Source organism: Tenrec ecaudatus, chromosome 14, assembly GCF_050624435.1.
Source record: "Tenrec ecaudatus isolate mTenEca1 chromosome 14, mTenEca1.hap1, whole genome shotgun sequence".
Classification (NCBI taxonomy): Eukaryota; Metazoa; Chordata; class Mammalia; order Afrosoricida; family Tenrecidae; genus Tenrec; species Tenrec ecaudatus.
The window spans coordinates 40675088-40693235 of NC_134543.1; the positions used below are offsets into that span (position 1 = coordinate 40675088).

An 18148-nucleotide genomic window follows, 5' to 3' on the forward strand; every position below is an offset into this window, starting at 1 on the left:
ATTTGACTATGAGCAATGTTAAGAAGTAAGGAACAACCAAGATAACTATTACTTATAATAAATTATAGTTATATTTATTACTACGAAAGAGGCTTTATTAGAAAATAATGGACAAAATAAGTATGCAATTCACAATTGAAGAAATAGAAACAATTACTATTTAATAGATAACTAAAAATAGCTATTTTTTAACTTTGAAATGTAAAGTAAAAAGATTATTTGCTCATCTCTAAGATTAGTGAAGATTAAAAAATGTTTCTAATGCTCAACGATGTTAAGAAAAATAGATAGTTTGTAAAGGACTGTTTAGGTTATAAAATGTTAAATATTTTGGAAGGTAATTGGTCGCTATGTATTAAAATTTTGAAGTATCTTGACTTAGCAATTTAATTTATTTGAATTTATTCTAAAGAGATACAAAGAGGCATGTTCATTTTAATAGTCATAGTAACCAAATAATGCCTATTAAAGGGGGCCTCTAGCTCTCTCAGTTTCCCACCATCCTGAGTGTTGGGGTTCTCTGACTTCACTATGTCATCACACAAGACTTTCAGGATCAAGACTTCTGGCCAAGAAACAGAAGCGGAATTCACCCACTCCCCGACAGATTTGAATGAAGACCAGTAATAAGGTCAAGTACAACTCCCAGAGAAGACACTGGAGGAGGACCACCTGGGTCTGTCAGGAGCCCCCTGAGGGATGGCGTGCACGGCCACACTTGCCCAGGTGCATTAGCGGTCTGTCCTGCTGAGTTGGATTGCATGAAGACTTGCCACCATCTGATCAATTGAACTTGTATTGGAAAATAATCTGGTTTCTTCCTTGGTTTTTATGCTTCCGCGTCGAGCGTTTAACAATAAATAATGTAAGGCCGTTGGTTTGAAAAACGGGGATGGAAACTTTAAGAAATTGATGTTATATGTACAAAGTAAAATGTTATTTTGACTTTTACATTGTTAAAAAATAAAACATTTTTTATAAAAAGGGGAAAACAAAACCAAACTCACTGCCATCCATTCCGTAGGGTGGGGTAGAGCTGCCCCTGTGGGTTTCTGAGACTGTAACTCTTGAGCATCTACACAGTGGTCCTAATTTTATTATGCTATTGAGTGTGCTCCAGTGCAGTGACCCGCGCAGTCATACCCCCTCCTCCAGACTGTTCCTGAGCGTGAGCCCATTGTTGCACCACTGGGCCAACCCGTCTCATTGAGGGACTGCCTCTTTTTAGCTGGCTCTCTACGAAGTAGGATCCTCTCTGATAACCTGTCCAAAATACTTGAGGAAAAGCATATTCTGTTCTAAAATGACATCTTTGACAACTTCAGTCTTTTCTCTGTTTATCTTGATGTTGCCTATTGGCCCAAATGCGAGCAACTTTGTTTTCTTTACATTGAGTGGTAATCTATTCGGAGGTATTGTCTTTGAGCTTCATTATTAAGATCCACAAACCCTCTTCTCCTTCAGCCAACAAGGTGGTGTTCTCTGCACATGGTAGGTGGCTCCTGGGAACCTTCCATGCTGGGTGGCGGAAGATATGGGGAGAGCACTGTGTGGACGTCTGCTTTCCTCTCAGGCTCTCGGAGAGAAAGATGTGGGTACCGTGTAACACGGAGGCAGAGAAATCCCGATGAGCAGCTGCACTGCTTGAACAAAGCCAAGAAAAACGGTGGGAACGTGACGCCAGGGTCGGAGCTGCCGCTGACCTCCCTGAGCCCCGAGCAGCTGGTGCACACCCTCCTGGAGGCCGAGCCGCCCAACGTGCTCGTGAGCCGCCCCAATGCGCCCTTCACTGAGGCCTCCATGATGATGTCCCTGACCAAGCTGGCCGACAAGGAGTTGGTGCACATGATTGGCTGGGCCAAGAAAATTCCTGGTAGGCTTTCCTAGGTTTTCATTTTCTATTTATTTGTTAATTTGTTGTGCCCCCAACATTTACAGAGCACAAGAGGACAATTGGAGGTCCATAAACTGTGCATATTATGCATGTTCAACAGTTGGACAGGTGGATCGACAAGTTTTTAACACAATATGAAGAAATTTCAAAACATTTATGGAACATTGAAATTTTAAAAATAAAAAATGTATAAACCTCCCCGAGGCAAAAGCCCAGATGGCCTGTTACCTCCTCGTGTAGACATGGAAGAGCAAGCGAAAGTTCATGGAAAAAGCAATCTCAGTACGTTAGCTAGCCGCACACCTCATGGTCCATTTAATCATTGCGGAAAGTCTCAGGCATAGTTATGGCCGTCCCACTAAACAGACAAAAAGGCTTAAATAGAAATGAAGACGGTGAGCAGGGATTCAAACCCATGCGACCTCGCTCCAAAGTGGGTGTTAGGTTTCTACATTCATCTTACACTCTCTCCTCCTATCATGGTCTCCGGGAGGAAATCTCTGTGACCTCTGCTTTGCTTTTGAAGTACTCACCTTCCTGCGATGCTGTAGGTTCCTTTCAGCATAGTGGTGATGCGCTGGGCTGCCGACTGCAAGGTCAGAAGTTCGAAACCACTAGCCGCTCTTCGGGAGAAAGATGGGGCTTCCTATTCCTGTGAAGAGTTACAGTATCGGACACTCACAGGGACAGTTTTACCCAGTCCTAGTTTTTGATGACCCCTGACCCATTGGACACTCTCTGACCCATGCCCCCCGAGACTTGCTATATCCCTTTTCAGTGGTTGCACTTGCCCTTTCATTTGGAACAGCCTAGAGGCAGTGCGTCCTCCTAGAAGAGTGGGCCCAACACTGGTGGGAATTTTCAACAACTGGAGGAGTCCATTCGAGTCGAGGCTGCTGTCTGCCTTCTCCCACCTTGCGTCTACACCTGTCCCCAGTCGGGCTGGGTCAGGCAGGCAGCCCGTGCCACTTCAATGGAGCCTAGAAAGTATGCAGATCATACGAACACAGATCGGCTCTGACTGGCTGTTGGACCCTGGCATCTCCATGCCTGGACAGCCAGGGAGCCCAGGGAACCAGTGTTTGGACATTGGTCTGTAGAAGGGGTCTAAGGCTAGAAATGGGAGTTGCACGCTGTAGTAGTTTCTGGAGCTGCTGAAGCAAAGTATAAGTGGGTGGTTCTGAATGACAGAAGTTAGTTTTCAGTCTAGAAGCAGGAAGCCTGAATTCAGGCATCTGCAGCTCCACCTTCTCTCCGAGGCTCTGTTCGACCCTCTCAGCCTCTGGTAGCCCCAGATGATCCTCGGTTTGCTCTGTCATCTCTTCTCGGTTTGCTCATGGCCATTTTCCCTCGGCCTCTTGTTCTAGGACACGCTTCAGGTTGGATGCCCTGGTGGTTTAGTGGATTACACATTGAGCTGCTAATCACAAGGTCAGCAGTTCGAGCTCACCAGCTTCTCTGCTGGCGAAAGAGGAGACTGTCTACTTCTTATAAAAATTTAAAGTTTTGGGGAACCAAGAGGGGCAGATTTCCTCTGTCCTATAGATGTATTATGAATCAGAATCAAGTCGATGGCAGTGAGTTTGCTTTTTCAGGTTGGATTAGGGCCTACCCTACTCTGAGATGGCCTCATGTTAGCTGATAGTATTTGTCCCACTAGGGACAGTTCAATGTAGAGCCCCCTCCCCTCTATTGTTGTTGTGTCGATTCTGACACATAATGACCATAAAAAACAGCAGGACTGCCGCTGTCGGCTTCTAAAGCTGTGATCTTTACAGAACCCGACTGCTACTTTCTGCCTCAGAGCAGCTAGTGCAGCGGTTCTCAACCTGTGGGTCCCGACCCCTTGGGGGGGGTTGTCTAACAACCCTTTCATAGGGGTCGCCTGATTCATAACAGTAGCAAAATGATAGGTATGAAGTAGCAATGAAAATAATTTTATGGTTGGGGTCACCATAACACGAGGAACTGTATGAAAGGGTCGCGACATTAGGAAGGTTGAGAACCACTGAGCTAGTGGGTTTGAGCTGTCTGTCTTTCAGTTAGCAGCCAAATGCTTAACCGCTGTGCCACTAGGGCTCCTGCAATGCATCACACACATTTTAAATTCAAATTTTTCTTTCCTTTAGCCAGCATTCAACCACCCCTTAAAATACTGATGATTTCTCTGAATTGTTAGTCTTTTCTCAGCTCTGAAAACCCGCTTGTTTTTGTGTTCACAGAAGCAGGGTGCTGGGGAGGAAGGCAGGCGGGCAGGCGTGTCTCACAGCCTCTTACTTTCCCCAGGCTTTGTGGAGCTCAGCCTGTACGACCAAGTGAGGCTCTTGGAGAGCTGCTGGATGGAGGTGCTAATGGTGGGGCTCATGTGGCGCTCCATCAATCACCCTGGCAAGCTCATCTTTGCCCCAGACCTCATTCTGGACAGGTAAGAAAAACTCATTGTTCTTCTTCTCCACTGTTTGCGCGAGGTACTCAGTGAATGGGAACAGAGACCTGGGTGCTGCAGTCAAAATCTCACATCAGTAGGGGCAATTAGAGGCGGAGAATGTCATCGGCACTTCACTGGGTCAAGACCCACAGGAGAGAGTGAGCTTGGGTCCCTGCTGCTGCATCCTGTGATTCCCTGATGTCGAGTAGGGCAGCAGTTGTCTCTGGGTCAGCACCATCATAGGCACGTGGCCAGCTGCATAGATCCACTTAGATTTTTCTACATTAAAACTCTTCCGATTTTACTTTTTAAATTGTCCTCCTAATCTTTCCATCTGCAGCGACCAATTACATCTTTAGTTCTCTGGACAGTTAGTAAATATGGCAAGCTAATTTTAATGTGTTTTAACTCTCTCTAATGGATCCAGACTGGTGGGTCAGTGGTAGAATTCTCATCTTCATGTGGGAGATCTGAGTTTAATCCCGATAGGCAGCTCAAATGTGGAGCTGCCACCTGTCTGCCAATAGAGTCTTTCATGCTGCTCTGTTGCTGAATAGGCTTCTGAGAGCTTACAGATCGGGTAGTTACATAATCTGGTGTCAAAAGAGCCTATTAGGAGTGAAGGGGTAGAGTCTAGCCTGTCAATCAGGTCGCAGCTTGATGACCTCATTTGGGAGGCGCAAACAGAGATAAATAGCTCACCGGAGGCCAGATATAGGCTCTCTCCCTGCGAGACATTTCTGTTGACAAGCCACATGGAGCTATGCTGATAGTCAGAGCCCTAGTGCTGGAGGAGCCACATGAAGACCCACTATAGTGCTGAGCTGCTTCCACCACCACTGGATCCACAAGACTTTCCACCCACTGGCCTGGTCTTCCTACATTCGGTGTCATTGCATGGCTGTGTGAGTCTAAAGAGGAATTTATGGACTGGTATTGGTATAAAGGAGTCTTATTAGACTTATGGAGTTGATCTGAACTTGGCTGGACTGTTTTCTTAATGTACAATTGTTCTTTGATATAAAGTTCTCTTTTACACACGAGTGTCTGAATTTATTTCTCTAGTCAACTCAGACCAATACACAGACTAAGACAGACTGGGAAAAAAAAGCTTAGTGATCTACTTTTTTGGGGGAAATCAGCCAGTGAAAACCTTAACAGTCACTGTTTAATTCTGGATTTCAGTATAGGTACCCCTCTTCTCTCAGTCTGTGGGTTCAGTCTTGTAAGTATTGTGTAAAGTTGCCATAGACTAGATGAACATGAGACCGACTTTTAACTAGGGACTAAAAGGGAGAAAAACATTTTGTCCTATCAGTCACTTCTGGACTCATATTACTCTCAATAAATATTTGAAGATCTTATACCATATAAATCTAATATGTTTGAAAGAATTGAGAAGAGCTGTTCTTGGGCATTTTAGATGCATTCATACTGAGCCAGTGCTTTCAGTAGGGGTGTGTTTTTTGTTGATGTCCTTATTGTTTCTAAAATGTTGACTGTGAAGTCTAGGACCTCAAGCCTAAGGCCATTTAATCTCTTAGTGTGTCTGTTATGCAGGTAAATAGGAAGGGGCTTCACAATGTTTGTTGGAAAATGGAAATGAGAAAACAATGGAATTTTCTCTGCAATTTTTTTTGAAGGCCCACTGTGTACATCGATGTGATCATTATCTGGAGAAATTGCTTCATCAAAAGCATTTTAAGAAATCCAGGACTCACGCCCCACAATCGAGCCAGTCCTACAATGACTGTTGTGCAGAGTGAAGTAGTCTCCACACGACTTGAACTGACTGTGGCGTGGTGCCCAGTCCTCTCAGCGTCCCTCCAGTGGTAGTCGGAGTGGATAAGCCGTGAGCGCAACGAAATTAGCCCGTTTGTGGATACTGAGAATGCAATGTCTGTTTCCCTCTATTCTTACTGATGCGTCTGCAGAGAGACACCTTGAATCTGCTGAGAGTGGGAGGATAAGTGGGTTAGCTCCGCTCAGTACTAACAAGATGGTTCTTTTAGTAACCAACAGAACCATGAATTCATGGGAAGATCTACCAGGGACTGAGTTTTTTGTTTTAAAAAAAAAGCAAAACTTAGATGTGCTCAGGCATTGGTGTGTCTGTAACCTGCACAGGAACTAGATGGCAAATGTTATTAAGAAGTCAGTAGAAATATGAGCCTGGGCTTGGGCCCATTGTGGGCATTTATGTGGCATATTGTGTGGAATCACACACCTACTTGTGAATGTACTGAGTCAGTATGCACAGTTGTGTATACATTGAGTGTTATTCACTTTAATACCTAAAGAATTTTCACTGCAAATTTTCATTTGCTCCACCCCACCCCCTTTTTTAACCCAGGTCATTTTTACTTTAGTTCAATAGAGATTTATTGAGTCCTTCCTGTGTGCGCAGCCTTGAATCCCTGCCACACTGACAGACACACACACACACACACACACGTGAGCTGGGACCTGTAACCACAGGGGTGCCTTCAGAAGGTAGATGCTGTAGGTACAGAGTAGTGATCTCCTCAAATACTCATTCATTCTTATAAAGAGTGGGTTTCTTTTTAAAAAGGAGTTGTGTTAGTCTGGGTAAACTAGGGAAACAAATCCACAGAAATGCATATATGTATCTCTACCTGGTGGTGTTGTCTAGTAAGCATTGGACTGCTAACCACAGGTCAATGGTTCAAACCCACCAATTTCTCTGAGGGAGAAAAATGAGGCTGCCCTGCTTCTGTAAGGATTTACAGCTTCAGGAATCCTATACAGGTTTACTATGAGTCGAATCGACTTCATGGTAGTGCCTGCAAAGTGGATAAGATATTCTTTTCTAACCATTTGAATGAAATGGTTGACTGTCACACGTACTAAACAGAAAGCAATGAGAACTAGTTCTTTAGAGTTGGTTTAGAACTTTTTTCCCATTACTGTGCATTTCACCATTTATTGGGGTGTAAGATGGCTTGTGGCCCCCACTGTCTGTCTGTCTGTTGTACTGTGGTGATTCTGGAAGCTAAGCCAGCAAGCAGTCTTTCAAATATCAACTCATCACCTAAGGTGAACAGGTTTCATCAGAGCATCTAAATTAAGAATCAGCTTAGGAAGAAGGGATTGGCTGCCCACTTCCAAGGGATTAGTCATGGAAAATCTTAGGAAATAGCAGAACATTGTCTGATATAGAGCCAAAAATAGGAACATCTCAAGAGCAGATGTGTGATGCATTCAACACTGATGGCCAAAGGACCCGAGTGTCTGGGGATGACATCAGAACACTGTACACGAAGAAAGTGACAGGTCATTAGGAAGCAGGAAAGAAAGAAAAGACCCACGTAGAGGTCAGAAGAGTCTGAAATTTGCTTTTGCGCGTGGAGGAGCTAAAGCAAATAGAAGAAATGACGGCGAGCCGGGAGAAAATGTCAGAGGGCTGTTTGGAAGATAAAGGCCCATAATGAAATGTACAAAGCCAACAAGAAGACACCCAGCATATCGCAGACTGAAAGCAATGCAGGAAAAAAGCCTCGAATTGAGAAATTTCGGGGGCAAAATATTGAATGATACGGGAAGCATAAAAAAGATAGAATACACAGAATCACTCTACCAAAAAAAAGAATTGATCCATATACAGCTGTTTCAAGAGGTAGCGGATGATCAAGAACCGGTGGTACCGAAGGAAGAAAGCCAAGCAGTACTGAAGGCATTAGTGAAAACAAGGCTCTAGGAATTGACAGAATGCAAATACAAATGCGTCAGCAAGCTGGCGAAGCACTGGAAGCGCTCACTTGTCTATGACAAGAAATTTTTGGATGACAGCTCCCAGGCCCACTGACGGGAAGGTACCCGTATTTGTGGTATCAAAGAAAGGCAACTCAGCAGAATGTGGAAATCAACTGACAGTAGGCACCTGTTCATGACACATGCAGGTAAACTTTTGTCAGATTGAAAAATGGCTGTACAAGTCCACTGACAGGAACTGCTAGAATTTCGAGCCAGATTCAGAAGAGGAGATGATAGCACTGCTGAGATCATAAAGATCTTGGATGAAAGAGACTATAAGCAAGATGCCTGTAGTCTTTTATTGGCTCTCCAAAGGCATGTGACTGTGTGGATCTTTATAAGCTATGGATAGCCTTTCAAAGCATGGGAATTCCACAGTATGTGCACACTGGTGCTCAGATAGAAGCTGTACATAGATCACGAGACAGCCATGGAAACCGAACATGGGAATAACGGCAAGGTTTAAAATCAGGAAAAACATCGTATGTATACTCGAGTATGAGTTGAGTTGTTCAGCACTTTTTTTATGCTGAAGAAGCCCCCAGTGTTTGTGGTGCAATCAGGTGCCTTGGCTTATACTCAAGGATGTTCCGTATGCATCCGGCTGTGTCCTCTCACCTGCTGTACTCAGTCTGTGTGCTGCACAAATGACCCGAGAAGCTGGAGCGCGCGAAGGAGAACGCGGCATCCGTCCTAGAGGAAGGTTTATTAACAAGCTGGATAGGCAGATGACACACCTTGCTTGAAGCACTTGCTGCTGAAAATCAAAGGCTGCAGCCTTCATTAGAGATTACGACTCAGTGAATGCCAAGAGCACCCAGATCCTCACATCCGGACCAACAGACATCCTGCTAGATCGAGAAAAGACTGTCGTTGTCAAGTAGCTCATTTTACTTGGATCTACAGCCAACACTCAAGGCAGCAAGTCAAGCAACCGAACGAGAGAGTGCATTTGGGCACATGGGCTCTACCAGACGTGTTTTACGTGTTCACAAGCAAAAATGCCACTTTGAGGACAAAGGCACAAGCCGAGGTATTTTCACAGGCCTCATGTGCAAGTGCGTACTGGCCCATGAGTCATGAAGACCACAGCAGAACTAATACACTTGAATTACAGTGTTGGGACAAGACTATGGCAATAACCATAGACTGCCATAAACACAGGGAAATCGATCTCAGAGGTACCACAGGGTGCTCCTAAGAAGGGAGCGTAGTAGGATGTCTTCTCGTGGGCTCTGGACGTACTGCAGGAGAAATGAGTGCCCGGAGGAGGTTATCGTGGCCGCTAAGGTGGGGTCAGCAGCAGAAGAGGAAGGCTGTCCAGGAGACGGGGGGACATGGTGACCACAGCAAGGACAGGGCAGGGGGAAAGGAGACGCACATTCACGGAAGCTTTGACAGGACCTTGCTGTGGGTTTCTTTTCTTGAGATGGGCTGTGCAAATCTATACCGCACGTTTCATTAAAACAAACAATCCCTCCAGACTCCTGATCCCTCAAACCTAAAGAGAGGTCTGAGTGGCTGAAAAAAGGAGGAAAAGTAAAACTGAAATAGACTTGGAGTCTTTAGTGACAAGCAAGTTCATCAAAAAGACACCCATGGGCTCAAACAGGACAAGGACCCGGAGGACGGCGCAGCACCTGGCAACAACCGTGACGACTACGATGCCCTGCAGTGGAGGATTCCCCGGCTCCATTTTCAACTATGAACTTACGTGAAGCCTGGCATGCGTTTTACGGAGGAAAGAGTCCCGATGTCTGCCTTTGAAGACTTTTTAGGCACAGGTTGCGTCTCTGGGAAACAGGGGTGATTCCACCTGTCCTCTGAGCACACTCCGTAGGGTGGGCAAGGGGCGGAGCAGGACAGACGCATCCCCACCTCTGACTTTGAGTCTCACAGGACAAGAATAGCCAGACTTTTTAACTAGCAAGGCAGAGCTTTTAATTATTCCCCCTCCAAAAAAAAAAAAGGATATTTTAAGGCCATTACTTGATATCAGAGGTCTTCAAGCACACTAGTTGTAATTTCCTCTAATTAACTGTCCATAGACTGAGTGCTTTGATGATGTACCACAGAGGCATTGGCGCACAGATGTCCCATGCCGTGCGATATGCAGGGTGTGTACATCCTCCCAGGAAGACTGCAGCAGGCTGCTGGGAACAGCCCTGCAACAGTGGGCAGAGAGAGGCTGAGGGAGGTGGCGTGATGGAGCATGGGGAACATTTGAACTTCCCACAGGCTTTAGCTCCATTTCTTCCAAGCTCTGATGGGTGAGCTCCGGTGGGCTACTGGTTAAGCATTGGGCTGCGACCCACAGGGTTGGCAGTTTGACACCCCCAGCAGCGCTAAGGGGAGACAGACTGGGCTTTCTACTCCCATGAACAGTGACAGTCTGAGAGCCCACAGGGGTCACTATGAGGTAGCCTGGACTCGATGGCGGGGAGTTTGGTTTTCTGATGGGTAAAGGTGGCCTTTTCAACGTGACTTCTAGGGGGGCACTAGCATTTTATCACTCACTTAGCCTTGACGAAGTGATCATCTGTTGGCCAGGATTGAACAGTTTCCATGTTTAAAGCTTTGTGTTGGGCTGTGAGTGAGGGAACCTGGGGAGCAGTCTTAAACCACACTGCACTTAAAAAGAAAGGCTTCCCAGACCAGGAGGTGCCCCGTACGGTAAGTTTATGTGGCTTCTCCCACTGCCCTCTCTCCACCACCACCATCACCAGAAAAACCTTGTATTGGGGGAGGGGCGGGGGGAGGTATTTGCCTGTTCTCAGTAGATCTCAGCCCCCGCTTCAGAAACTGCTAAAGGGACTGAAAATGAAAGCGACCGTGGCCCCCACAGTCCTCCATGTGCTCTGCAGTTTTTGTTTTAAAGAAGGAAATGAAGGTTTTCATGGCAAAATCATCTAGCAGCTTGTCAAGGCCTTCCAATAACTCCATGGCCTTTGGTGCGAGGATTTGTGGAGTGCCCGGGGTGGAATAATGAGTGTCTGACTGGAGTGAATAGAAGCTGCTATTTTATAAAGTTCAAAAGCATATTTAAAAAAATTCATTTTTGTAGAGGAGTGCATTTTGAGTATATGAGAGTGCTTCAAAAGCTCAAGGAAAAAGAAAAAAGATGGATTTTTCCCCATAAACATGTTGAGCCCCTCTTGATGATTCAAAGTTTTATCTAAAACAAGTACTTAAAACTTATCTCCAGAAACTAAAACATGTCACCATGTCCATGTCTGCCTTTCTTTCCCGACCCCTCTGACCAGGGCTTCTTGTTCGGTCATAGTAGGTTGGGTTTGCTTCCAACTGCAGTAACATTTTTTCAGTGGGCTCATCAGGTTCAAATGGTCATCGGGAAGTGAGAGTCAAGCTGTGGTACAAAGGACCGTTTTTCCTTCAGTTACTTCCGCAGCGTTCACTCTTCCTCGTGAACACACCAGATGTTTCACCTGGTGGGGCACAGACGCCTACTTAATAACCATGCCTGAAATCTAGGGCTGCTTGCCGGAACCGCTCACGTGGAAAATAATCGACAGAGATAGTATTTCTTTAAGAAAGCCTTTGGTAAAGAGGCAGAAGAATGCAGTTGCAATGCATACTTTTGCCTAAACTAGTATGTGTTCCAGGGTTTGCTCTAGGGATTTATAGTAAATAGCTGGTCTTCTTTGCAGAAGGGTAATTCTAGGCGTTTTACACACTAGCTTTGGTCTCGTTGGCATCTTGTTCTATAGTTAAAGGATGCACAAGATGAAACTGGAGATTAGAAAGAAAATATTCAAAACCGAGAAAGGAAATACTCCTGGTTGCATTCGGGAGTTGCCTGAAGCACCACGCTCCTTACGTTTCCAATGATCTTTTGTAGGGACGAGGGGAAGTGTGTGGAAGGAATTTTGGAAATCTTTGACATGCTGCTGGCAACGACCTCAAGGTTCCGTGAGTTGAAACTCCAGCACAAAGAGTACCTCTGTGTCAAGGCCATGATCCTCCTCAACTCCAGTGAGTAAGCACCCCGCTGTGCTCTGTCCTGTGGGGGAGGGGGCTGCTTCTAGAATGGTCGGCATTCAGAAGAGGAATGGACTTCTTCATTTGAGGGGAAAGGGCTTTCTTTTCTGCCTTGTATTTGTATTTTATAGCAATGTCAACAGTTGTTAACTCTTGATGGTAAATTCCTCATTAGGTAAATGATTGACAAATCACACCCGTGGAATTGAACTTGGAAATGGTTACCTTCCAATCTTTTTTAAAAAAAGCAAACCCAAAAGAATGTGTGAAAAAATGTCTAATATAGTTAAGCACCGATTTATTATTATGCAAACTTATGCTGTTAAAATGGTCACACGGTACAAGCTGGAAGGAAAAATAATTAAACTGAAATGCTAGAACATAAAAAAAAAACCCAAAACATTTACATGGTTGGCAGGGATTTGTATGTCCTGATTTGGGTTCTACTTATGCAGATGTATTTATTCATTAACTCTTTCAATAAAGAGACTTAAGCTGCAGACTTGTGCTCAAGTGTAGGGAAAAGATTGAGAAAACAAAATTGTTGTCTAGAATGCTCTCAAGGCCGCGCTAATGTATATTCAGAGAACTATAGGAAAATTGGAGGAGGTGAGGCGCTGGATAACACAGAGGAGAGTGGCGTCTGTAGGCATCTTTAAGGCTGAGCGCGTGTTAGGTGGGCAGGGAAAAGGAGGAGGCATGGAGGAACGAAGCAACCTAGGGGAGCCTGGAGGAGTGGCTTCAAGTCGGGTTGCTAACTGTGAGGTCAGCAGTTTGAAACCACCAGACACTCCTCAGGACTGGAAAAAACGAGCTTTTCTACTTGCGTAAAAATGGATAGTCTCAGAAACCCAAAGGCACAATTCTGCTCTGCCCTGTAGGGTCGCCATGAGTCAGAAGGGGCTTGGTGGCAGTGAGTCTGTGTGTTATTTTGAATGTGAGCCTGGAGCGGCAGGGCATTCTGGAGGTAGCTAGAGGGAGGTAGACATGGTGGTAAAGGCAGTGCCGAGACTAGATTGGACACCCTGGGCGAAAAACGGATGCTGTGGCTATTTAACAGCTGTAGGAGAGGTTTGGGTAAGGGGCTATCTTACAGCTGATTTGTGGAATAACAGAACTCTCCAAGATCATCAGTTAAAGCATCAGTCCCTGGAGCCAGACCCCAGTGCAGAACCTGTGGCCACACAGGTCATTCTCTGGGGCCAGTTGACCTCCTCCCTCTCCAGCTGAACTCATGTCTTGTCTCACCCCCCAATCCTCCACTCTAGAGACTATTGTCAGGAGGAAAAGGGGAACACGAAGGGCAGCGCTCCTCACACGATCACAGTATTTGTGGTGAAGGAACATTCTTGTATTCACTATCTCCAATTCGCTTTAGATGGCAACTTTTGTAAAACTCAGTAAGAATGAATTCCTGGAAAAAGGAAATTAATGTGCAAAGTAGAAATCCTAGTTTTTTCACTATGACAGTCAACTGGTTTGAACTTACTGCCAATTGCTACGAACAGGTTTGAGTACTTCCACTCAATTTCTCCCCATGCTTTGTACAGAGAATGAGGTGCTGCCCTGAGGCTGGCCGGGTGTGGTAAAGCCCCGTGGGAGGAAAAGAATGGAATGAAGAAGACATCTGAAGGTGCAGACCCGAAGATTACCCTTGTGTGCTTAGGCTGGGTCTCAGTCGGGCCTTACCCGCCTAGTAGGAAGTTCCCCTGCCCATTTTGTAAAGCAAACCCTTTTTGAGTAGAAATAGTTTAGTTGTTTTTCGGACATGACAAATTGAGGGCAATTCAAGAAGACTAAGTGGTTTGGAACTCTTGGCGTTTTCTGGGCACTTGCTGTGACCATCCACATTTTGTTTAGTAATGTGAGAGCCTGCCTTAGATTGGCCATTAAGCTGATGAACACACCACACATGTCCACCCAGGACATTGGGAATTGACGGGGAAAATCATCCTTTTTTCGGACCTGCTCTTTTAACTTGCCTCCAAATGGTATCTCAAGTGCGTTGCCACTTCTGCCTGTTAATGGGAGGATTTGCTCCAAACACACCTTCCCACCTTGACCCAAAAGGATCTTCCCAGGCCAGATTACGGGGTTTCTCCTGCTTTCAGCAATAATTAGAACTGTCTTGTGTGCATCCAAGTGCTCCATGGAAAATGGAGTGTTTGTTACCACCACACTGGGCAGTCCCAAAGCTTTCTGTTTGGCGAGGCTCCTGATAGCCACGTGAAGCTTCTGAGCATTATTCATAGTGTGTTGCTGTGAAAGCTAGAAACAGCATCTGTGTAAATGGGAAAAGACCGAGGCTGCCCAGTTGCTCCTGCAGGATTTGGCAGGACCACCCGAGGAGGAGAATTAACGGAGGATGCGACTCGGGTGTGGTGCCTGCCTACCGCTGGTGACAGCACAGGAGAGATGATGATGACAAATCACGATAGAAGAACTCTTTAAAGAAAGTTTCTCCTCTGCCTCATAGTCATAACACATGTCAGCAGAGATTTATTCTGGTCAGCATTGTTGTTAGGAAAATGGGATTCTGTTTCTATTGGAAATTTTCCAATATAAGGAGAAATGGGTCTTTGCCCCGCTAGATTTTAAGGATTGGAAGGCACATACGGTCCTTTGGATTTCTTGTAGCATTAAGTAAAAAACAAACTTGGATGGGATTTCCCTCCCCTCGTTAAGTGAAGACCCTGATGGATTGTATGAAGCAGTGGCCACTGGACATCGGGCACTAGGACAGTGATTGTTCCCAGGAGAGGGAACACAGGATGAGAAACCCTTCAATTGCCCGGCATGTGCCAGACTCCGTTTCAGGTGACAAAGCAGACAGGGACGCGGGTAGAGACCAGTGCGGTGGCCTCTGGAGCAGGGACGTGGGAAGGTTAGAGGGCCCGGATTTGCAGGAAGGTAAGTGCACTCAGAGGAGAGCTGTAGACAGAGCGCTCCGGAGACCCACACAGCGTCCTCTGGAAGCCTCCAGGCGACAGTAATGGTGCATGCTTACTTACCAAGGACAAGGGAAAGAGCAAGCAGGAAAAAAGTCAAACAATCTGTAGCGTTCACATGGGCATGGGGGTATTTGATGCTCTCACTAGTCAGAGGAGAAAACCTTGTTATGACAGCCTGGCCACTGGGTGGAATCCTCCGAGTGTTTACTGGGCGAGTCCTTGTGGCTCCTGGTGGCCCAGGTGTCACAGAGCAGAATGTTTGCAGAGAGTTTTCTTGACAGCCGATTTTATGGGATCAGCTGACAGGGCTTTCCTTCTGCATTCACTTGGCGTGAGCAGCTGACTACAGACCATTGGATCACCCAGGCTTCCTCTGTGGCCTCAGGATGGGACTAAAGACCTCCAAAGCTTAAAAGCAAGCCTGGGAACTATCAAATGAATCCATTTAATTATGCCCTGGAACAAGGTTCATGACTATTTCAAGGAATTCAAGAGTATCCAACACCCAACAAGGCAAAATTCACAATATCTGACAGCCGGTCAAAAGTTATCAAGCATGTGAAGAAGCAGGAAAATATGATCTATATCCAAGAGGAAGACAAATCCATTGAGGAATATCTCAAAATGGTGACAATTAGTAGACGAGGATGTCGAACCTTACTGTAGCTTTACCAAGAGGTAGACGTCGAAAGTTACTGTAACTTTATCAAGAGGTAGAGGAAGGAATGGCTGTGTTCAGGGGAGCCATGGGAAATACGAAACACATCAGACTCCACTTCTAGATGTGAAAACTCTGGATAGGGATTGGACAGAGCAGAAAAATATGAATGTGAAGACATGATAATAAAAAATATCAGGAAAAAAATTTTTTGAAGATAAAAAGATTTTTTAATGACCAGAGTATTAGAGAGTTGTGTGACGACCACTACAGTCTAATCACTACGGCATTGGAATCCCTGAAGGTGAGGGACAGACAGACAGCTATTTGAAGAAACACTGGATGACAACGCTCCAAATGCAGTGGAAACATGAGCAGGTTCAAAGAGCTCAATCAACCCCGACATAAAACCAACAGACATCATCATCAAACTGCTTAAAACTAGTCCGAAGGAGAAAAATCTCAAAACGCAGTCAGCGGGGGAGGGGAAAAACCCCATTTTATATAGAAGAGCAAAGATATGCATGACAGCAAGTCAGGGAGACAGGAGTGTCTTTCATGTAAAGAGAACTCCAGTGTGGAACACTTTCTACCCAAAAAGCCTTTAAAAAAATCAAGGCACTATAAAAGCATTTTCAGACATATCAAGAACTCTTACAACTCAATGTAATAGGAAAAACAGCCCAATTTAAAAGGGGGCAAATCCTTGAACAAATGCTTCATAAAAACGGATCTCCTGATGTTGTTAGGTGAAATCATGGGCAAAAGCATTATCAAGGAATGCAAATTGAAACTCAAATGAGAATCCACTAAACACCCAATACCCAAATCGGACCATACTTAATGCTGGCTGGTTGGTACTGGCTCATGGTAACCCTGCATGACAGGGTAGATCTGCCCCATCGGGTTTCCAGGCCTATAAATCTTTACAGAAGTACATTACCACACCTTTATCCCAGTTGCTTCAGACTGCTGACTTTTCAGCTAGCAGCGGAGTGCTTTAAACATGAGCCACCAAGGTTTCTTTACACACCCAGTAGAAAGGCTAAGTGGGAACAATTGTGAGTGTGGCCCAGGACTAGTCAGTGTCCCGTTCTGTTGTGCACCAGGTCGCTGTAATTTGACAACTGTTTTCCATGTGATGTCATTACGCCAATCAGGTGTGCACTGTGCCAACACCCTGAGTACTCAGGGCAGGGCTTGTCCCTCACCAAACCCAAACACTGAACTCACTGACTCAGTGACCCTGGAGGACAGGGTCCGCCTGCCCCTGTGGGAATTTCCAAGACCGCATCTCTTTCCAGTGGCAGAAAGCCTTACCTTTCTTCCGAGGAGCAGCAGGTGATTTCGAGGTGCTGACCTGTGGTTAGCAGCCCAGCGTGTGACCCAGTACATCAGCAGGGCTCTGAACTGGACAGTAGGCATATGCTTTAACCAGTGACATACTCCCGATTTATGAATCTCTACTCTAAGCCGATATAATGTGGGATGGAAATTAACCTCACGATGCAACTGCGTTTCTCTGAGTGCTCCGTGGTTGTAACTGAATACACGGGATGTCAAAATGACCTAGAGTGAGTGAGTTTGGTCTAGAGCAGGGGCTGTGTCCGCAAATACTTTTCGATGGTTTGGTCCTTGTTGAGCTTCGAGTAAGGGGCATATATACCCTCTCTATTGGGCGAGGGGTAGGGGGGTGAGGCAGCACCATTGGGATGGCTTCTTTCTCAGCAGTCTGCTGACACACTCACTAAGTAGTATTTTGTAATTTATTGTGTAAACAGTTCTGAAGGCAGTAAGACCATGTCAGGGAATTGGCCTTGTTGATTGCTTCTGGGGATTCTGAGAGAAAAATGGTTCCCCGTCTCTCTTCTAGCTTCTGCTAACTCCCAGAAATCTGGGGTATTCCTTGGCTTACGGCTTGTTCTTGTCATCACATAACTACCCTTTTCCATCAACTTTCTGTGTCTGTTTTTCTCTTTTATAAGCTACTACTTGGAAGGCATCTCAAAACAAATCAACTCAATCCTGACTCCTAGCGACCCTATAGGACTCAGTGAAACGGCCTCTTGGGGTTTCAAAGCTGTGAGTCTTTACAGGAGCAGAAGGCCTACCAGGGGTCCTCAAACTGCGGCCCGCGGGCCACCTGCGGCTGCCGAGGACAGGTATCCCACCCGCCAGGTGTTTTTGCCCCGTTTGTGTTTTTTTTTACTTCAAAATAAGGAATTTGTTCATAGTTTTTTTTAACTATAGTCCCGCCCTCCAACAGGTCTGAAGGACACTGAACTGGCCCCCTGTTTAAAAAGGTTGAGGACCCCTGGCCTAAACTTTCTTCCTTGAAGTGGCTGGTAGGTTAGAACTGCCGACCTTGTTGCTACCAGCCTGATGCATGCATGACTCACCGAGTAGAAAACCCTTGGACCAGCTGATGGGTTTGAGCTATTGAC

General features: G+C 45.6%; 1 protein-coding gene across 2 annotated transcripts in view; it reads left to right on the forward strand.

Annotated features, from left to right (window-relative positions):
- ESR2 (estrogen receptor 2) overlaps positions 1-18148 on the forward strand; it is a 49455-nt gene that overhangs the window by 23184 nt on the left and 8123 nt on the right. Inside the window, exons 4-6 of one of the 2 annotated variants that reach the window (XM_075530773.1) lie at positions 1574-1873; positions 4181-4319; positions 11956-12089. In XM_075530773.1, coding sequence (XP_075386888.1) covers positions 1574-1873; positions 4181-4319; positions 11956-12089 — 573 coding nt within the window. The remainder of the gene's footprint in view (positions 1-1573; positions 1874-4180; positions 4320-11955; positions 12090-18148) is intronic. The other variant, XM_075530775.1, reaches the window with a different exon arrangement.